Source organism: Cebidichthys violaceus, unplaced genomic scaffold (assembly GCF_023349555.1).
Source record: "Cebidichthys violaceus isolate CVI_PGR_0920_01 unplaced genomic scaffold, fCebVio1.0.p SCAF_94, whole genome shotgun sequence".
Taxonomy (NCBI): Eukaryota; Metazoa; Chordata; class Actinopteri; order Perciformes; family Stichaeidae; genus Cebidichthys; species Cebidichthys violaceus.
The window spans coordinates 353301-376618 of NW_027176980.1; the positions used below are offsets into that span (position 1 = coordinate 353301).

The following is a 23318-nucleotide window of genomic DNA, read 5'->3' on the forward strand; positions in this document are numbered from 1 at the left end:
ATGACTCTACTCCTCTCTTGATTTATTCCCTCAGTAAACATTGTAAACATGAGTTTATGGTCTCAATCTCTAGTTTACAGTCTTCTTCAATACAGCATGATGTTCATTTAGTACATTATGCTCCATTTAGAGTCAAACACACCATAAAGCAGGGGATGCTTTAGGGGCGGGGCTTACTGTGATTGACAGGTCGCTACCAGAGCTGATGGTTCTGATGTTGAATTTTCAATGTTAAGACGCTGGTCATACTGATCAGAGGATTGTTTAGTTGCTGCTGTTAACATTTATCCGAATGCTCAACAGGAATACTGTTTTTGTTTTGTCGTGTGTTTCTTGCGTAGCTACAACTGCATTTCGTTTTGCAACGCGTTGTTGCATGATGACAATAAATGACGTGCAATGGATCGTAATGACATTTAGTAGAGCGATTCATGGTCCCCAGAGGATTAAGCCTGCTGACTTCGATGATCCCCTGACTTTTACACGTTTCGCCAGCAGGTTAAAAGTTTTCAGTTTTGATTGAAATGTCTTCACAACTATCGGATAGATTACCATGGAATTTGGAAGAGACGTTCACGTTCCCCTCAGGGACTCGTGGACTTTTAGTCTTGTTGTAAAAAAATAAATAGGTTAACACCCTGTGGAGTACGTACACCAAGCATAATTTGACTTTATACTCAAAAGTGAACAATTCCCTTACTCTCATACCCAAAGAGCTCTTCATGTTATGACCCGTGCTTTAGAACTTCATGGATGTTTTTATTCTCAAAACCTGTAGAAACTTCAAGTTGAACATGTTGCACAGTGAAGTCTATATTAACATCAGAATTTATTTAACAACAACCCATCGCAATTTAGGACTTTTTGAAAAATTTTTTTGTAAAATTGCATAATATATATATATATTTGAAAATGCAAAAGTGTCACATGTAAAAACAATAAAAAAAAAGATGTTCTTCTATACAGTGTCAAAACACGTTATGAAATGTATAACGCAGTAACCTCAATAATGTTAAAAGCAGAACAGATATTATATATATATATAATATTAAAGTTATTATTAATTATACAATGTGAAAAAAGCTTTCCATTAATTATCTGTTTCTGTTCTTGATGAGGTAGTAGTGATTCTACTCAAAACGTTACTACACATTTGTAACACATTTGTAACACATTTGTAACACATTAATTGATTAGTAACTCTTTACTAATTTATTTTATTCTTTAAAAAAAAAAGACTGAAACGTGAAATTTAAAGACTTTGTTCATGCCGAAAGTCTAACAAAGGGTTTTCCACATCCGAGAGGTAAAAAAAAGAAAAAGGAAGAATGTTTGTTGAAGAATTTATGTTTAATCTTAAAACATATCTCTAGAGGAGTGTCTTATTAATGTCTATGCAAGCTCTCCGTGAGGACTGATGATTCCTCCTAAGTGGTTTAATGCCGCTCCTTGCTTGTTCAGGCACTACAGATGTTTCGTTAACCTAGAAGGCTTTTTGTTTTGAATTCCAACTGTAAGGAGACGTGGTACCTCGACTTTGACTCAACAAGTCAATGTTCTAGTCTACACAAGGACAAACGTGTTGAGTCCTACAGAAGATACGTGGATTCGATTTAGGTGTTTGTATTAACTACTGTTAACCGTTTTGATTTCAGCGTCAGTGCAACCCTGTACATGAACCCTTCGTTACTAAGACGTCCCCTGTTGGGTGGTCTTGTAAGAAGGGAGGAAGGGCAGGTACTGGAAACATCTAAACCGCTTGAAGACGGCGTTTAAGTACGGGATGTCGTAGCACGACTCGTCACAATAGTTTTTGCTTCCCTGTTGCACCTCGTCTTGCCAGCTTTTGATGCCCCGCTCTTTCTCGGTGCCTGAAGAAAAGAAAGAAATGGCGAGGTTAGCTGATAGTGATTATTATTATTATGTGTGATTATTACTTGAGAGCAACAGTAAAAAAGTGTTTTGACATACCCGGAATCGTGTTATCGAGGATGAACCCAAAGAATCCTCCGATGAACATGTGCGTGGTGAAGAGCACCACGATCACCTGGTCCAGCTCTTTTATTCCTTAAAGAAGTAGAGACACAACATTTGTTACCCACTCGGTGGTTTGTGAAATAACAACTATAAATCTTGGTAGAAAAGCATCTCTCTCCCCCCGCCCCCCCCCCCCCTCTCTGCTCTGACCTCATCCGCACGAGGATGTCAGAGGTCAGGTTAAAGTTCAGACTACAAAAACCAAAAAGAAACACAAGCTCCCTCAAACAAAAACGGCCACTGGAGCCTGACAGTAAATCCTGTAGGACCGGATAACAGATAATCCACAGACACAGTCCAGCTCTGATACATCTGTTGGGCGAAACTCAAACCTGCTTTCTGCGCTGAGCAGATCTCGTATCGGATACTGTTACTTTAACAAATAACAATTCAAGGCATTCATATCTAATGTATTTACTTTGTTTTACAAAGCAGCGTTTAAGTCAAGCCTGATGTTTCCTTTCACACAAACGAATGATCCAAGTCTCTTCCCACGCACCGAGGCACACAGCTCAGGTTCTTAACGGTATAGCGGATTGGTAGTCAGATCCACCGACAAGATGAACGTCGGTTCTAATAAAGAAAGGTCTCGCGAGTAAATACGGACAGCGTGCATTCGTACACGACGGGGCCACACTGAGGTCAAATAGCAAAAATCCCGACGTGGTGATTCAAGAACGTGAACGAGGAGCAGCGGTAGCAAAGCTCGAAGCAGTGAATCTGAGAAAATGGGATTGTTTCGGGGCCGTCACGTTCTACAACCACAACTCCGCGCAACCACACGGGAAGGTTGTGAACGATCGCAGCCGAGGAGCGGGCTTCACCAGAGAGCGAAAAAGGAAAAAACGGCGAAGCTCGTAGAAACTACGCCAGGTGTCGCAGAAGCTAAAAGCGCCGAGGGGGGCCTCGGTATTAGAAGGCGAGCGCCGAGGGGGGCGTGACTCCGGCCACTCACTTTCAGTGGGTCACAAATGGTGAGTGAGAGGGTTATTTTTGTGTCCGTTTATACCTTTTGTTGGCCTTTCATGTGGCAACATGTGGTTAATTGTGAATACTGTACGACACAAAGGGGGCACACCGTTAGGCTCCAAATAAAAAAAGTTATATTTCTTGTTGTTGTTTGCAGCATTTTGATCTGTAAGATCTTCCTCGGGTCATGCGTAAACTGCCTAATAAAGTTGTATGAAATTTAAATAATATTATCGAGAATGGCAGACAGCGCTGACACACACACACACACACACACACACACACACACACGTCTCGCGCAGAGAGGAAGTAGTCAAAAGTTCAAGGCGCCCGCTGAGTTGGTTTTAAGTCCCTCAGCTTGTGCCTGGAAGAGCATCAGCAGTGTGTTTACAAAGAGCCTCCTCTTGTGTGGCACTATCAGCTGAGTGTGTGTGTGTGTGTGTGTGTGTGTGTGTGTGGGGGGGGGGGGGGGGTATTAAGTCAGGCGAAAGAGTGCTTTATCTGAGCCGGGCAGATCACAGACAGTGACATGGGGGTTAGCCAAGAGGATTGGAAGGTAAGCAGCCTAGACCAGAGAAACCCAGACAAACCCTCATGCCCAGTGTTAAACTCTGGATTAGCACTTTCCTGGGAGACACTCAAAATCACATGACTCATGGGATCAAGAACTCATGTCTGTAGAAAAGTGCTGTTTAATCTTGAAGATTGCTCTTTTGATGACGCTTCTTAGGAGGTGGCCGCGGAGCGTCTCTCCCCGTGTGTCATCAGCTGATGGGCTGCGATTGATCCCGGATCGGTTCTCCGACTGATCAGACCTGCGCTTGTGAAAGCTCCACATGGTCTATTTTCTTCGGTTGGATTAGCGTAATTGGGTTCTGCCTGTTGCGTATGTTTAGACGTGTGTGTGTGTGTGTGTGTGTGTGTGTGTGTGTTCGCTTCGTTGCAAGACGATATTACCATTTTTTTTTAATTCTAATGTTTGGTTTTCCCAGTTTCCTACTGGTTTCCTACTGGTTTCCTACTATCTACCCAACCAAGCAGCTTTTCAACAGCAACCACTGCCATTAATGTAGACTGGAACATACAACCAGAGAAGTTGATTCTTGAAAAACAGCACGGACACATATGCATACGGAGCTGCGACTGTGGAAAGGGTCCGGTTGAGTGTCTCATGAAGCTGGACCCATAAAATAAGATGAGGAGATTTATGTGTGTCGTCTAAACTTAACTATAAACCTATTTGGGGGTCAAACAAATCCCGAGGTCAATATCAGGTTAGACCTCCTTTCCACTATCGAAGATGTAAAGACTGAAGGTAACCAAGTGTTTGCCATCTGGGCCTGTTGGATTTGGGAACACCGTGGCTTTAGAAGCTTAGGATAATCTGTAAGTGGAGCAGTGGGAGCACACAGGACCACACTGCTCCTCTGACAAGGATTAAGAACTTCGATGTGTCAACTTTTGTTTGCCGATTCGATCTTTGCAAAAAAAAAAAAAAAAAGTATTGAGTGTGTGTGTGTGAGTAAGGGTGGGGGACACAAATTACAAATATTGGGCCCATTATGAATATTATCTAGGAATTCACGACTGATCTGATCGAGTCACTTCCAGTCTGGATCTGTTGGTACCGACAGTCGCTCATTATATAGTTATTATATTATTATAAGTGTGTGTAGATTTTTTTTTTTAATAATCTCAAGGGCTGAGTCCTCAGTGTGTGCATGAGTGAGTGAGTGAGTGAGTGAGTGAGTGAGTGAGTGAGTGAGTGAGTGAGCGAATTGTCTCATGAATCACCTGTGTCAATGATGCCGGGGTTGGAGTGAAACCAGGTCGGTAAAACGAGACCGCTGAAGGTAGAGAAGCCGAGGATGAGAAGGTTCCGGGACGAGTTCAGGTCCACGTACTGGAGGGAGAGAGAGAGAGGGAGAGAGAAAGAGGGGGAGAGAGAGAGAGAGAGAGAGAGAGAGAGAGAGAGAGAGAGAGAGAGAGAGAGAGAGAGAGAAAGAGAGATCACTAAAATCTGATTAGAAATAATCTGGAACCTCAAATAACGATTCTATTTTGTTGCAGGATCCATGTTTATTTGGTCATGACAGGTCAAATCAGGGCAGATGGTGGTGGTGGTGGTGGGGGGGGGGGTGTACAAAGAAGAAGCATTGATCCGGCTACATTACACAAAATGACCGTGACTCTGTGAGGGGCATGACAGCACAGGAGCACAGTTAGCCTCTGTTCTACCAGCGTTAGGTTCTGATGTCATTTCCCTTGCAGTGCAGCGGTCTTCCTGTGAAACTAAAGTATGATAACAGGGTTTCTGTTCCGATATCAAAGCTAAATCTCAGCACCTTGTCATCGCAAACTGACTTTTTTTTTTAAAATAAATATATAATAATAATATATATAATATAATATATACTGTAGCACCCAAAAGGTTTTGACACCTTTAACTTAAGTTCTTTAAACACTGGGGGCGACTAATTCACACGTAATTATATATATATATATATATATATATATATATATTCTTCCCGTCTTACTTCTCATAAATAAAAGCCCTTTAGAAATAATATTTGCTGCCGAGTATTTTACATTTTATATATATATATATATATATATATATATATATATATATATATATATATATAGATATGGACATAAAATTTGTTTTATCTTTTTACAAAACAATATTATGGGAAAAATACACTGTCTGGGTGGGACTTTGGCTCTCTATACTAATAATTCAGTGATTACGATGTGACAAAGCACAAACGGAATATTTGCACATGAAAGAGCTGAAATAGTGTGAAGGATTTAGCAATTTAATATTTGGCTAAATGCTTCTGTGAGACTTCCACGCCAACTAATTCCCTGGTATGTTTGTGCTGGAGAAGCCTGGGAGGGCCGACGCCGTGCAGATCTATTCAGGAAGAGGAGATGCGTTCGTCAATATTCTCACTGCTTCAATAAGTCCCTCGTTACTTCTTCTTATGATACAAATAAGGAACCCTGTTACTGTTTTTCACCAGGAACTAATATCCAAAGCAACAACAATAATGTAAATAAATATCTTTGTGGGTCGTTTTAATGGGCAGCGGTGAGAAAGACGTGCCAGGAAACAGGATCACAGATGACCTTAGCTCACATGGTTGCCTGGGCGGTTCCCCAACTACACTCCCGACTATAAGTGTATCAACCCCCCCCCCCCCCTAAAAGGACACCCGTGGGTGCCTTATGGACTCAACTTATAGAGTGTAAAATAAATAGTCACTTAGCATTTTGTTTTCCTAATTTTTACAATTAACTTTGCAGAATTAGTTTTCTGTTGTGTTGGATTTTTATTTGTTTGTCTGCAACCTTTTATTTTATATATACCAGACGCTTATATATATATATATATATATATATATATATATATATATATTTATATATATATATATATATATATATATTTATTTATTTATATATATATATATATATATATATATATATATATATATATATATATATATATATATATTTATATAAAATTCTGATTCGCCACCCTAATAAAGGTTTTCTCTAATACTTGATGCCCATAGAAATTGTCTGTTTTTTGCTTGTATTTCAGCTCCTCTGGAACCAATTAGTATCTAAATCCAGTGGCCTTTAGCAGGAAGGATGTTTTATGTCTCAGCTTCTTGATTTTCATAGGAAGGGGCGCCATCTCAATACCGCATTCAGGAAGTGATATGGATGAAAGTGTCCAGCTAATGAAACGTAAGACGTTGCGCTATTGAACCGTGTTTACCTGGAGGTTGGATATTCCCACCGCTGCGATCATTCCAAACATAACGAGGAACATGCCTCCGATGACCGGGTCTGGGATGGTGATAAAAACTGCTCCAAATTTCCCAAAGATCCCCAGGACAATCATCAGAATGCCGGCCGTCTGGAGGACCAGTCTGCTGCCAACCTAGCATGACATGAGCACATGAGTGTATACAAGAAGGGTTAATCCATCGTTCTCATCATGCCACCTTTCATTTTCACCGGGACGCCGTCTGGGGGGGGGGGAAATGAGCATGAGCAGGGACACTATAAATCTCATCTGCAATGGTTTCGGGTCGGACGGAGACGAGAAAGCTGAGTCAGACGGAGAATGCTCTGGTCAAGTCTGCAGAGGCCATAAAAGCTTAAGCTGTAGAATACGTTTTTATCTGCGCTGTGCTGCTCAAAGACGGGACTGGGTACATCAAACTGACACGCCGTGGCTCAGTGTTATGTGCTTTTTACGTACCGCCCTAGTGAAGAACTCCATACAAATCCAACTTAATACCTCCAAACAGGAATCCTTATGGACGCTCTCGTCTGCGTTAACGTTATTAGGGCCCGGAGCGACCCGATGGTCCCTGGCAATGAAAAGTGCAAAAGCTCTTATTTTTGTAAAAAAATAACTTTTCTAGCGTGCGATCGCAATTTTTCAAGGGGCTTGGGATACTTGCAATCTCAGGAAAGTTGGCACACCGCAGTGACGTTTAGTGGGATTCAAAACACCGATTTTGCCCAATGGGAAAAGTCAGCCATTTTGGATTTTCTGCGTCCATTTTCGTGTTACGAAAACGTGTTTGAGGACTTAAAAAGTCACGAAACTTTGCACCCATCTTCGAACTAGTTATTAATTAAATTTTTGGTTTCAATTGGGCTTTGGTGTCAGCTCTATTACTTCTAGTCTTTGAGCGTGTTTTGGCTTGGTCTACACATGCTATACAGCAACACGGTATAAAATTCTCTACCGCCACATAGTGGACAAAAACAGCAAAAAAACATCTTCTGTGCTTTGGATCCCACCAGGAGCCTCGATGTGTCCGAAAGGTGCGAGGGCTCGTTCACCGCTGCTTGCAGCTATAATTGATTCTTCTTCTTTTTTTTAAAAATTTTCCCAGAATGTGAAGATCACAGATTATGATTTAAGAATCTATAGTGGGAGTTTTACAAAAAAAAAAAAAAAAAAAAAAAATAGATAAGGAGGTCACACGGTACACATTTCAAGGTAACTCATTACAATGACAAACGGCGATCATGTCAGCGACTCACAGAAGTTCATCTTAGGCCACATGCCAAAACAACCTTTAAAAGTTACCGTAAAAAACCTAAGTGCTTCCTCCAGATATATGACCATTAGTTAAAGTGTCAGTCCGGTGAGCAGCTCAGACCGTGTGAATCGTGTTGGGACCATGTGCTTCACCATGTGCTCTTAAACAAAGAGAGCTGACCGATTTTTGACTGAATGTTTAGATGCAAAAGCCATAAAAAAAAAATCAACACCGCAGTCTAATTGGACAAGGGGCCACAGACACCCCCAGGACCCCCTGTGGCTCAGCTCAGTAGCCTAGGTCCGTTTTACATTCGCTGGACGAAAAGACCGTTTGTTTTGTCTTGTTTTGTCATCCTGAGGAAACAGGGAGCGGACAATTTGCCGGCAGAAGTGAAGAAAACAAGGACACTCCTCTTTCCCATCGAGTCGACTCTATGCCGGTTCCAAGGACGAGAATTCCTTTGACTTCCGAAGAAATTTTATCTTGTTTCATTACTGTGTATTTCATACTGCTGCAATTATGTTTTTGAGATGATTCACCCGCTAGCGGGGGGGGGGGGGGGGGGGGCGGAAGTTGTTCTTTCATTGGTTCAAAGGTCAGAACCGCGGATGATCGATCGTCAGCCGCTTTTCTGTGACGAGATAGCGATCTCCGTATCTTGCGGCGGTGGTAAAGATCTGTTTTTGGAGGATTTACTTTGTTTTGTTTTGCTTTCTCTCTTCTTTAACTAACCCACCACGCACATGTAGCGCTAAGCTAATGTAGCTCGGGGTTGAGCTAGCTGCTTCAGACGCGTGGAGATAACGAGACCTCTATGTTCGCCATTTTGGAGTCTCTATCTTCAATGTGTAGTCGTGACGTAGCCCCGTTTTAGATTACATCATACGTTGTCTGAGCGGTGCTCTCGCCTCTACCCCACACACACACACACACACACACACACACACACACACACACACACACACACACACACACACACACACACTCTCTTCCTCTTACCGTAAATGTATAGTATTTGTTGCTAGTTTTAGATATTAGTTGACTAGATCATTATTATTGGAACTTAATAAACTCTGTTATACTTTAAAGAGCAGCTGTCTGTGATTACTTTGTGCATGTGTATTGTGATAACAGCTGGATATGTTCACTTTTCACTCTGAATGTGTAATAGTACTTTGACTATTGACATTGTGAGTGAACACTAATTATGAGGTTTAGTTTATAGTTTGGTTGTTGGTTCCTGTTCGCAGGGTGGTGCCCCGTTATTATTGATAATTGTTAATAATCATACTGACATTAATAATTCTATTGATGTCAATAATAATACCCTATAACACCAAAATCAAAAGGTCAAGTTAAATCCCATCAGACCCCTTTTATTCAAGTAAAAGTAGCAATACCACAGTGTAGAAAATACTGGTAAAGTTCTGCATTCAAACTCTTACGTAAAGTAAAAGTACAAAAACGATATACTTATCAGGTACTAAAAGTATTCCTTATGCAGGATGGCCCATTTCAGACTAATATACATTATATCACTAGTAATTATGTTAAGCATCTCTAATGTTGCAGCCGGTAAAGTTTGAGCTAATTTATATATATTTTTTCATATCTAGCATAACAATAAAACATGATTTAAATGTTTTTGTATTGATCATACGAATCGGTAAAATAATTGATAGTGTCAAGTAAATGTAGTGAAGTAAAAGGTACAATATTGGCTTCCAAAATATAGTGTTTAAAGTATCATACAATGGATGTAAAGTACTTCAAAATTGTACTTAAGAGCTTGAGTAAATGTACTGACAGTACTTGACAGTCGTACTCTATTCTTAGAACTTGCAGATGCCTGGATGATGCCCACAGTAGATGGATTATATATGGATGTTTTATGGATTTTACACCATGGACGCTCTCTGCCAGACACACATCAAATCACCATAAATCAACATTATTTGTGAATTCCACAAGTCTACCCTCCTTCGCCTCCACTTGGCACACAGTAATGTATACTGTGTGCATAATGTGCATAAGTAAAACATGAAAAAAAAAAAAAAAGTAAATCACATGAGTGAGCTCTTGCAGTGTGTGAGTAAAGTCTGGACAAACACAGTTGTGCTCAAACAAGCCAAAAATAAATAAATCAGGATTCATTTATGATAACGAATTCACTGCTATCCAGATAATGAGGAACCTATTATCCGAATAATTTTCCTTCAATTTAAACTTTTTGCAATTCTTTACAATCACTTACCGCTCGATCTTCCATTGTGCCAGGAGCAGAACTGACAAGAGAAGAGCCCAAAGCCTTCTGAAAGGTTTCGCTCGCTAAAGCTCAACAAAGCCAACTTGAATTTTCGCCGTCCCACAATAACATCCGCCGCTGAAAACATCCGTCTTAGGAGGAATGTGATTCTGTTTTCAATCCTCGTCGATGTACTTTTTCTTTCTTTCTTTGTAGTCCATTTCCAATATCAGTGAAATTCTTTGATTTTTAATACCCAATTCAAAACCGCGTGGGTAGTTGGTTTATTGCGTTCTTTCCGGATTTCAGACGGCGTTAGTCTCGAAGGCCCCCTGGTACTACTACCTGAGGTATTATAGAAAAGTGTTTTCGGAATATTGACATTAAACTTGATACCAAACTATCAGTTCTTATGTCATCCCAAGTTAAAAAAACAAACGCCATCGCCTAGTGTTAGTGGAGTTGGATTCTGTAAGTCTTTCACTTCTTTCCTTGACTGCGTGATGTTTTCAAGATTAAAGAAAGGTGGTTAGAAAAAGACATCGGTAAATCCTTTATAATTTACCATTTGACCGCAGCTAAGGTTAGCAACTCGCTTGGTGACGACATGTAGGATATGAAACAGAGCTAAAAGCGATGAAATTGATCTAAAGGAAGTTCCCAATTTGTTTGCTAAAATGTTAAATAGCAATGAGTTAAAAGAGCATAGGGAGACTATAATGACGCGTACCTTGGTGATGCCGAGTGCGGCGATGTTCTGGCTGTAGGAGGTGGTGCCGTTTCCAGTTCCCCACAGCGCAGCCAGGATGCAGCCGATGCCCTCCACCGCGATGCCTCGGTTTATGGCGTGGGTCGGCGGAGGAGGGGCGCCGGACAGGCGGGCGCAAGCGTAGTAGTCGCCGATCGATTCCATCGTGGACGCCAAGACGCCCGCTGTCATGCCCAACACTGAAGACACGCTCACTGTGGGCGCACCCCACTGACCTGATGTGTGCAGAGCAGACATACTTTAGATTGCACACATATTCAGACTCAAAAATACACTTGAAGACTTTTCCATGATCCTTCAACGTTTTCGTCCGTTTCCGCCCCCCGGAGGACACATTTAACGATGTTTCCGTATTTACTTCCGACTGAAGGAACGGCTAGCAGACTGCTACCAGACGACCAGAGAGGCTAAGAGGGTTCATACAGCATGTTAAGAGACAAACCAGTCCTCCTTAAACCATCGAGAGATTTATAGACAAGCAGCGGTAGAAAACATCTGCCAGACCAAAGGATTACATGACGCCATGTCCGCCTTACTATAACTCTTACATAATCACCTGGACGCATCCAAATATCATGCTAAGATTCTATTCCCTTACATTTTGTAACTGAAGTCATCCAGCCACCCCCCCCCCCCCCCCCCCCAGTCTCAGTCCAAAACCTTTTTTTGGATTATAGGCTCTCCCCACGAGAACAATAGTAAACAGGACGGGGGATTACGGGTCATGGAGCGCCCCGCCGTGCCATTTTATGTACATTTAATTCAACACATGACATCATTTCATAATTTATTGAGCATGAATAAGTGATACCTCAAGACACCGTGTGTCCACTGAAGACAGATGGTGACATCTAACAAGGTTCTCCATCTGGACTCGATTCAGAGTCCTTTCTCCGTTGTTTTTTGGTCTCTTTTTTAAGGTGGAGACCTTTAGCAACCGGTTGCAATATGACATGAATATGACAGGTACTGCAGCATCTTCCTCAGTGATACGTTATTACCTTTCCACCCTCAGAAAAAAATCCTGAGTGGGAATTTAATTATTTAAATAATTCAAGTGTTTACACTTGTTGCGACGGTTCACTATTTTCTTTTTTAATGGTTTTAATGGAAGTATTTTAATACTCTGCATGCATTTGTGCGGTCTGTTGAACTGTCGTCTCCCGGCAAAACAGGTTCTGCCAAAAGAGTGTGAACTGTAGTTACATTCTTAAATGCTCAAATGTAAACCTCGTCCCACCCATGCGTACGTGTACCGAAAAAGTCCGGTTCCCGTTTTGAACCAAGTTCCGTGGGGGCACCCTTACTCCCTTACTCCCTTACTCCCTTACTCCCTTACACCCGTCTGTCTTGGATTAGGCTACAGATTATGTTTTTAACAGTTTGACTAGTAATCGTACCGCAACACATTTTTAAAGAAACCCTCCCTGCCCTGTGTGTTTGCTGCGTGTTGAAGGACGTGCATTGTGTAGCGCCGACACGCTGACGCTTTCCTTCATTCGATGCATGTCATCGCAGAAACAACATTCCCAGAGGAATATGATGTTATTATAAACTAGCCTAACGTTTATTTGCCCGTCGTTATTTCCCCCCAAAAAAACCTTTATGGGAGGCATCGACACGTGAAGGAGTCAAAGGAGGTAACGTTAGGCGTGACCTTAAAGCACATGCGCTGTGTCAACATCTTCCTTCGGTCGATGAAGCCGATACTTGTAGCACATTGTTCCGATTCATGGATCAAATACAGAACCTTTTTCGAAAGCATGCAGAAACATGCAGTCACACCAAAGACACACATGAGTGCTCACTTATAGACATCATGTCGCGCATGGTTAGAGGCGGTTTGGGTTCATATTAGGATGAGGATGTTTTTTGGGTTTATTTTATTGTTTTATTGTTTTTTTAAATAGGCTTACTCCACATCCGTTCTTGCACAATGAATAACACAATGTCCTGCCAAAAATATGGAACAGACATTTTACCAGTTTGATAACAGGGAACATGTTGAGTCTGCTTTGTGTATGTATTTAATTGGCACGGTTGTTCCTGTTGTCATCGTAGATTGGTTCTTTCTGGCAGAAACGTGGATTACAGGGTCCGAGTGAAGTGAAGTTGCCATGTGCAAATAATCAAAGAGATCATAAAACTGGCTTTGCTGTTAACATTTAATCAATAAGGAAATCTGACACCAAACTGACCCTGTGAGCCGGTTTTTCCGAATACACCCAAAATCCATAGATTCTTTTTGACAGACGTGTGCATTTTGCCAGAACAAAGAAGGTGTATTTACATCAGAGACCCGCTAACAGGATCGGTTTATAAAATCAGTCCAAAAGTTGTGTAATCATTATTACAGCAGCATGTGTTCCTTGGAAACCCTGCAACGAGTTGTTGCCAGTTAAACGAATCAAGTCACAGCCAACTCTCTGGCAGGAGATTCCTGGTCCCAGTGTGGCGATAAGGATCTGTCATTTAATAGATCTATCAATCATCATCGCCGCCGTCTCATTTAGACACTAAACTGGAGGACACGCACTTCTGGCAATCACAGCAAAATACTGATACTGATACTGATTTCAATCCTCTCCGAGAGCTTCTGTGACGTTTTGGCGGATCATTAAAGAGTGGTTGTGCAACCCTCGGCCGAGCTGCAGAACGACCTCTGTTTGAGTTTTTGGAAGTTTGTCAAAGGTGAATTTGACTGTGGAGATAACGCTGAAATTTACGACACAATACCCGTCACATTGTTTGTTATTGGCGCAACCACTGCAGGAGTTTAGGCAGCACTGATGTACCCATAGTTATTGTATAATGAATCCTGTATACAAGTATATACATGACAGTATGCTGTCTGTCAGTTATTTGACCTTTATCGTTCAGTCAGTTCAAATTTGGTACAAACATACATGAACTGTTCAGGGCTAGAAGGATTCCTCTACTCTAAACCCGCTTAAACAGATCTAGAAACAACTATTTCTAGAGTGTATGAAGCTCTTATGTCGTCTTTATTATTACCTGATTTGGATAGAAATCCAGAATTAGATGGGAGAATGACCCGGGATGGGGAACTATGGGGTGCTCTGTGCAGCGATGGTGCTTCATCTACAGTTGTGGTCAAAAGTTTACATACACTTGTAAAGAACATAATGTCATGGCTCTCTTGAGTTTCCAGTTATTTCTACAACTCTGATTTTTCTCTGATAGAGTGATTGGAACAGATACTTCTTTGTCACAAAAAACATTCATGAAGTTTGGTTCTTTCATGACTTTATTATGGGTTAACAGAAAAAGTGACAAAATCTGCTGGGTCAAAAATATACATACAGCAACATGAATTAGCAATTTTGGTGACTTAGAAAGTTGTGTCAATGAAATGAGCTTCATAGCATGGCCTCTTAACTTCTTGTGAGTGATTATGAGTGACTACAGCTGGTGACTTCTCTGAGGCCATTTAAATAGGGCTCATTGGATACAAACGCCCACAAACGCTACAATGGGAAAGTCAAAGGAGCTCAGCATGGATCTGAAAAAGCGAATCATTGACTTGAACAAGTCAGGAAAGTCACTTGGAGCCATTTCAAAGCAGCTGCAGGTCCCAAGAGCAACAGTGCAAACAATTGTTTGTAAGTATAAAGTGCATGGCACTGTTTTGTCACTGCCACGATCAGGAAGAAAACGCAAGCTATCACCTGCTGCTGAGAGAAAATTGGTCAGGAGGGTGAAGAGTCAACCGAGAACCACCAAAAAGCAGATCTGCCAAGAATTAGAAGCTGCTGGAACACAGGTGTCAGTGTCCACAGTCAAGCGTGTTTTGCATCTCCATGGACTGAGAGGCTGCCGTGCAAGAAGGAAGCCCTCGCTCCAAAAGCGGCACCTTAAGGCTCGACTGAAGTTTGCTGCTGATCACATGGACAAAGATAAGACCTTCTGGAGGAAAGTTCTGTGGTCAGACGAAACAAAAATCGAGCTGTTTGGCCACAATGCCCAGCAATATGTTTGGAGGAGAAAAGGTGAGGCCTTTAACCCCAAGAACACCATGCCTACCGTCAAGCACGGTGGTGGTAGTATTATGCTGTGGGGCTGTTTTGCTGCCAATGGAACTGGTGCTTTACAGAGAGGAAATGGGATAATGAAGAAGGAGGATTACCTTCAAATTCTTGAAGATAACCTAAAATCATCAGCCCGAAGGTTGGGTCTTGGGCGCAGTTGGGTGTTCCAACAGGACAATGACCCCAAACACACATCAAAAGTGGTAATGGAATGGCTAAATCAGGCTAGAATTAGGGTTTTAGAATGGCCTTCCCAAAGTCCTGACTTAAATCCCATTGAGAACATGTGGACAATGCTGAAGAAACCAGTCCATGTCAGAAAGCCATCAAATTTAACTGAACTGCACCAATTCTGTCAAGAGGAGTGGTCAAAGATTCAACGAGAAGCTTGCCAGAAGCTTGTGGATGGCTACCAAAAGCGCCTAATTGAAGTGAAAATGGCCAAGGGACATGTAACCAAATATTAGCACTGCTGTATGTATATTTTTGACCCAGCAGATTTGATCACTTTTTCTGTTAACCCATAATAAAGTCATGAAAGAACCAAACTTCATGAATGTTTTTTGTGACAAAGAAGTATCTGTTCCAATCACTCTATCAGAGAAAAATCAAGAGTTGTAGAAATAACTGGAAACTCAAGAGAGCCATGACATTATGTTCTTTACAAGTGTATGTAAACTTTTGACCACAACTGTACATCCAATATTTCGCCCCTTTTGTTTTAGATGTGGCCGAGAAGAGGGAACATTTTCACCCTCCACTTGGCAGTGCCTGAAACAAAAGAGGTTTCGGAAGGGGGGGGGGGGGGGGGGGGGGGTATGTGACACTCTATCCATGGTGTTGACTTTCTATTGGACCAGGAGACTTGTTTATTGAGTAACTTTACTAAATCTCATCTCATCTTCAACCTCTTATCCGGGATCGGGTCGTGGGGGGCAACAGCTCCAGCAGGTGGACCCCCAAACTTCCCTTTCCCGGTGCCACATCAGCCAGCTCTGACTGGGGGGGATCCCGAGGCGCTCCCAGGACCAGTTTGGAGATGTAGTCCCTCCACCTGGTCCCGGGCCCTCCCTCGGGGGTCTCCTCCCAGCCGGTCGTGCCTGGAAACACCTCCCTAGGGAGGCGCCCAGGTGGCGTCCTCACCAGATGCCCGAAACCACCTCGACTCAGCGGCTCTACTCAGAGTCCCTCACGGATGACCGAACTTCTCACCCTATCTCTAAGGGAGACGCCAGCCACCCTCCTGAGGAAACCCATTTCGGCCACTTGTACCCGCGATCTAATTCTTTGGGTCATGACCCAGTCCACATGACCATAGGTGAGGGTAGGAACCAAGATCGCCCGGTAGATAGAGAGCTTTGCCTTTGCGGCTCGGCTCTCTTTTCGTCACAACGGTGCGGTAGAGCGACTGCAATACACCGCCCCAGCTGCTCCGATTCTCCGGCCGATCTCACGTTCCGTTGTTCCCTCACTCGCGAACAACTTTACTAAATCCAACCTTAAAAATTGCCAGGTGATAAAGCTCACAAAAAAACTCGCTGGCAATGGAAATTCAGATGTACCGGTCTCGATTGGAATGTGGCTCTCTTAAATGAATGGTTCAGAGAAAAGAACGCATTAGTTCAGGAAAAAGAGTAAAAACATTTAACGAGATACAGAAAAAGCTAAATTAAATATTCCACAAAAAAGTATGATATTTGTGCGCTCACCTGGGTAAGGCACATGGAACCAAGGGGAGTTTGTCACGGCGTCCAGGCTGATGTCGGTCCTGGCGGAGAAGCCGTACTCATCGGACTTTGTGGGGAAGACGTCAAAGATGGTCAGTAAGAAGCAGACCAGCCAGGCGCCGCACATCCCGAACAAAGCCTGGAATTTGTCGTCAAGATGCAAAACGTCTCAGTACGCGGAAATGGAGCTTCCACCAACACAAACGTTCTTTTGAGAATACTAAACCCAACCACCTAGCGCCACGTCGAGCGTCTGTCCGTCTCAACACCAATGAATCAACGCCCAAGAAGGATTCGCGTGGAGCACAGGTTCCCGCAAACAAAACTCCGCCATTGCATCACTCAAACGGCACAAAAGAATACGACGGGTGCTTTTGCTAGTTTCTCGCATTCAGTTTGTATGTCTTCATTCAACGCGCCTTGGGCTCCGGCGTGGACTTCAGATTGCATTCGTGCAGAGATTACGTGGGAGCAAAGAGCTGTGAACAAGTGTCAAACAGTAGCTCTGGGGCAGAGAAACAAATGTGCTTCAGTTTCCTCGATTTCTGTCGTCTTTACACCTGAACCTATAGGATCAAAGAGAAAGATTATATATATATTTATATATATTCAAACTACAAATTATACATTCCAGTGCCAGAGTATTTCACGCATCATTTGGCTACTTCATGATGAATGGGACTTGGCAAGCCAGTGTCTATTCTACAGCGAGTTGGCGGACCTCGTACAGTAGATGGGATCTTTTCTATGCTGCTTTAGAATCCTTCACTCCTTCACACTAGAAAGCGCCGCATTTCATCCTTTGTGTGGCTTCATTTGACGATGGGGAAATAAACACAGATGAAAAGCTTCGTTTACTGTGAGATGAAGGGACCTTTAGGGTCTTTTGTTGTCAGGTTTTTTTTTTTTTTAGGCTTGCGAGTCTTTCTGCCAAAAAAATGTGCAGCGCTGCTCAGAGGCCTTTAAGTTCTTCTGCATTGACTTTTATGTTTTTGTTAATCCTTTTAAACCTTTATTGTGTTTTGGAGTCTGCATGTTAGTGCCGTGTATACTTTCTGCCCCTATCTTCTAATCAGTCACAACAAATTCACACCCAGGAGCTTCAAAGCGCGGCGGAAAAAAACCTTCAGGCTGCTGGCAACGCTTGTTTATTTTGGCTCTCGCTGAACAGAAAAGAAATAAGTGTTTAATGATGGGAAAGGATTCTCCTCTATGTGTGTGTGTGTGTGTGTGTGTGTGTGTGTATGAATCCCTTGTCACAGTTTAAATTACTTTTGCAAAGCAGCGTATGTGTCCGCCGACTTCTGATTGACAGCAAGCCAGTCGGTTGTTGTAACCGCGTGAATGTGAAGCAGGGCGGTTGTAGAAACCAAACCCATCCTCAGTGACTTTAAGAAACACAAACGTGTCTGTGTTTGGTTTATCATCACAGACGATCTCTTACCTGGCAGCTTGAAACTGCAGTCAGTGGGGGGGGAATAATCTAGAATAAATGCACTACAGGAATACCACTACTGTTTTTGTTTTGTTCTGTTTTTCTTGTGCAAACGAGCTACCGCTGCATGTCGTTGCGCATCCTTGTGTTGCAACGAATGATCCTTGAATTTCTTCATACATTTGAACGTAGCTATCTCAGTCACGTCGACTGCTATTTTTGTGTTAATTAAAAAAGAAATAATTATGATAATAAAAAAAATATGGTTATAATTATTATAACGTTTTTTGTTAACGTACCTGTAAACTTGTTCAGCTCCACAGACAGACTACTCCACAGTAGCTATATGTTACTTAGTTACAGGACTCACTTGTAAGATGAACATTGTAAAAAGAAGAAGAAGAAAAACAAGTACGTGGGGATAAACTTTATTTGAGGTAAAAATCAATTTGAATATAATTATAATCTAGCACGCTTTCTGACTTAATTATCTGACGAATAGCTTTTAGCTATATCTCTGTATAATGCATCTGAATTCAAGTAGTGAAGTTTATGTTTATTATGTATGGTTTATCATATATATATATATATATATATATATATATATATATATATATATATATATATATATATATATATATATATATATATATATCTTTGTCTTTGATTTGGACATTTTGAATTAAATACATACACACATGTTTTTAAGATGCACGTTTTTTTGGAGTCATTAGCAGATGTTGGCTTGATACTGGATGATCTCTTCGCGGTATACTATTAACGTTTATTGTTTGGAAGCGAGGCACGGATGATTAAAAACAGACTTTATGGGACAAACACGACGCTGAAACTTAACAAACTTTCCATTATTTTTTTTCCCATGACAGCAGAACGCATGAGACCCCGGAGAACGTTGGCAACTCACAGAGAAGAGCTTGAAGAGAGGGTACTGGAAAACCTTCCACTTCTTATCCTTGTAGGCGATCATGGGCACGTTGACTTTGCTGAGATACTGAGAGAACAGCAGGATCAGACACACCGTGCTGTAAGAGAAGAGAAGACGGGGTACAAATGCGTCACTCGCAGTAGTTTCCCCAAACGGCCCGGCCCTCGCTCACAAGCTGCTAGTGTAAATCTGCTTTAACATGCTATGCCTCTGTACGTCTTGGGTAGGGGAGGGGGGGGGGGGTCACAGCGAGTGAAAACATGCTGTGTCACACAGCGGGTCACCTAAGTGATACTTGTCATCGTCTACATGTATGTAGCGGAAAAATATCAATCAATCGAACATTGTAGAATACTTAACTCAGTTCCCCGCCTTAGAATGGGATCTCACGCTGCGCGTGAAGCACGTCACGCTGTGCATGAAAACACTGCACACTGCATGAAATGCCGCTCTGGACCGACGCCAGCGTCAGTGTGTGTTATTTCAACGGGAGAGTCTGCAGCCTGTGGAAATGTCTACCAGACAAAAAAAAAAGTTCCTTTCTGTATCTTGTGTCAGCTCGACGTAACGAGCAAAATCGGTCTACGTCTCGAACGTACTGGAGGAAAACAAATGTGCTCGGACTGAAAAAAAAAAAAAAAAAAAAATAGAAACCCGGAAATGGAGCTCGTAATGAAAGAGCAGGAAAACGGCAGGATGCCCGAGGAGGGGAAGGATGCGGGAGACGGTGATGTGATATCGGAGAGGAGTTCCTGATTTGTGAGAATGTGGAGCTCCTCGTTTTCTACGGTCTCCTGCTGTGTTTTCAGAATAAAAGCCCCCCCCCCCCCCCCCCCTCCCTCCACTCTGTATTGTTATTACTGTATGTATAGTATGATAATAATACATACTATTAGGGCCGTATTGATCGTGTTTTAGAAAGAAAATGGACTGAGGGCGCTTTCACACCTGAAGTTGGGATCTATTGGTGCGCACAAAAAAAGGGAAAAAATGTTCACACTGACTTTTCACAAACAAACACAAACAAGATGGACGTCAAAAGATTGCAGAGTCGGGGGCCCACGTGGGGAAATAAAATCCAGGTGACTGACGGAAGTGTTTTGCAGCACTTGAATGCTCCAGATGTGTTTATCCATTGTTCTTTGATTAACACTTGGTAATAAGCATTATCGGTAATGATACTGAGTGACTACCAGGTAGAGGCTTTGCAAAACGCCCCGTTGCACACTCCCAGATGATGGCTGCGTACGACGGGATTTATTACCTTGGGTAATTGCGTTCACACACTTTTTAATGCGCTTAATGAACTGACTAAGTACATAGAGTCAGACGAAACCGACAAAACGCTCAAGGGTTCGGTTTAAAACAGGTTGTGTGTGTTGTGTGTTTGTGTGTGTGTGTGTGTGTGTGTGTGTGTGTGTGTGTGTGTGTGTGTGTGTGTGTGTGTGCTGGTAGTGTTGAGGATGCCTGTGTTTCTGCGCCTGTAAGCTGCTGGTTCTGCTCCAAAGGGACTGCTGGGTGGGTGGGGGGGCTATAGTGCACTGAGGCTGATGACTGATTACCACCCATATATACGGCACCAGGAGGTGGATGCGCTGAACCTTTTAAAACCCGCAAGGATCGCTCTGTGTAATGACTTTAGTCTGCATTATCTGGAGATGACGGCGGTGAATGAAGACATCTTTCACGGGGTCGGTTAATGTGGAACAGTGGCCGTGACTGCTTTGATAAAGAAACAAGCAGACGATGAGTTATTGAATGAATAAAGACGTTTTGCTGCACAGAGATTCGATTAGACGTCTGTTTCCAGTAATGTCGTTAGTTTCCCATGCATTTCTATGTCTCATCTTACTGTACTGTATTTGTAAATGCCAAAGATATGTTGCAATTGAAGTCGCGTATTGCAAATTTATCATTAATCCTACGTGTAATCTTAACGACGAGGTAATGAGACACTTCTTGTTGGTTTTTCCTTTCATTTGTATTCCCGTAGAGTACATTGAAGTACACACACACGTGCAACTGCAACACATATAATTACTATATCAGCTTATCGTACAACATATGGACATGACCTCGACCGTTTATACGTGATGACGTTTTTTATTAGCTCAGACGCATTTACGCAATAAATGAACTAGGCCTAAATCATTTTATATTATTGATTTATTGTACAATAAATGGACATGACCTCGATAATTTTACAATATAGATTTATCTTACGATAAATGGACATGACCTTGATAAGTTCTACGTGACTTATTGTACGATAAATCGACATTACCTCAGACGCTTTTACCCCATTGATTTATCCTACGATAAATCAACATGACCTAAATAATTTAACCCTATTGATTTATCCTACGATAAATGGACATGACCTAAATAATTTGACCCTATTGTTTTATCGTACTATAAATGGACATGTCCTAAATAATTTTACAATATCGACTTATCGTACGATAAATGGACATGACCTCGATCATTTTACAATAGATTTGTCTTACGATAAATGGACATGATCTCAATCATTTCTACATGACTTATTGTACGATAAATCGACATTACCTCAGACGCTTTTACCCCATTGATTTATCCTACGATAAATGAACAATACCTAAATAATTTTACAGTTTTGATTTATCGTACGATAAATGGACATGACCTCGACCATTTGGGCGCTATCAACTTATTGCACTATATATGGAAATGACTTTGACTATTTTTGCTGACCTCCATATTGCCAGTTGTGTTAACATGTTTCCATAAATACAAGTTGCCAGAATAAACAGAATAACCATTATTAGACTTGGGCATTACGCAAACGTTGCACATGTTCTGTTAACAGGATCCCAAGAGTTTAGGATATTTTAATATTTAATATTTTAATACTGAGTATAAAACGGCAATAATATTGTTTGTCGCAATTTTTTCTGGTACGATATATCGCCCAACACAAAAAAGTTATCGACAGGCTCATATGCTTCATAAAGATGTCCTCCACTACAAATATATGTTCATACATGTAAAACAGCATCCACTCACAGAGCAGCTATCCCCCAGTGACCTCCAGACTTCTTCCCAGCTTCGATGAAGAGTGACAGGCCGATGAGGTTGATGGTGGGAGCGATAGCCAGCGGGCCGATGTATTTCAGCACGAGACCCACCAGCCCCGAAAAACCCAGGACGATCTGGAGCAGAGAGGACACCAGGATGGCTCCCTGGATCTGTGGACGAGTCAAAAAGGACACACCTGAGCTGTATATGCACATAGCATGCCAATGTTGTTCCTGGAGGTAGATTTAAAGTTATAATAACTTTAAAGTAATGCTTTTTAGTACTGTGAATGGAAAAAAAACAACAGTTTGTAATATGTGATTTTGAGAGAAATGTGAAATAGTATAGCTCATGTCTTGTGTTGTGTTTGGTGGATATTTTGGAAGACAATGATACAAAAATAATAGTAAAAGATGATTGCAAGATCCTGCTATGTATCTGCATACTCTAAAAGATGTTGATTTAATTTCCTTTTGATTTGGTTTTGGATTTAACTGAGCTCTGAACAAAAAGAAAAAAGACTATTTATTTATCTTTAAAGGTCTAAAAAAATATTAGCGTTATGTGAACTTTGTTTTATTATCTGTAAATAAATGTATGTTAGTCTTAGTATTCTATTGGCCTATTCCATTTTAACTAGAAGTTACACAAGCATGTTGACTTTCCCTTATGAATTATTGTGCAAAACTCTGAATAGAGCTCTATTATAGCAATATAATACATATCTAATATCATGGAGTAAATACAGTATACTTATGAGAATGATTTATGACTAAAGAGTCTTTGGAATATTAATACTTTTTGATTAAAAATAAACTTCAATTTCTGGAACGATTAAAAAAAGTACGTGTTTTATTTGAATGTATTTGAAATATTGGGCCATACCAAACTTTTTCTTCGAAATTTTGACATTTTCAACACAGTTTGTTTGACCCACATGTCTGTGTTTTTACAAACCATATTAGCATTTGAACACAAGTTGAAGGTATTGTATTTGACCCCAGATGTC

At 41.5% G+C, this 23318-nt stretch overlaps 1 protein-coding gene across 1 annotated transcript in view; it reads right to left on the reverse strand.

Moving 5' to 3' along the window:
• Nucleotides 1-747: 747 nt before the first annotated feature.
• si:dkey-106n21.1 (solute carrier family 23 member 2) overlaps nucleotides 748-23318 on the reverse strand; it is a 38550-nt gene continuing 15979 nt past the window's right edge. The window contains exons 5-12 of the mRNA XM_068704538.1: nucleotides 22298-22479; nucleotides 19232-19349; nucleotides 16854-17010; nucleotides 11057-11310; nucleotides 6794-6958; nucleotides 4801-4909; nucleotides 1972-2067; nucleotides 748-1871 (exon numbers count right to left, since the gene is read on the reverse strand). Coding sequence (XP_068560639.1) covers nucleotides 1690-1871; nucleotides 1972-2067; nucleotides 4801-4909; nucleotides 6794-6958; nucleotides 11057-11310; nucleotides 16854-17010; nucleotides 19232-19349; nucleotides 22298-22479 — 1263 coding nt within the window. The 3' untranslated portion in view covers nucleotides 748-1689. The remainder of the gene's footprint in view (nucleotides 1872-1971; nucleotides 2068-4800; nucleotides 4910-6793; nucleotides 6959-11056; nucleotides 11311-16853; nucleotides 17011-19231; nucleotides 19350-22297; nucleotides 22480-23318) is intronic.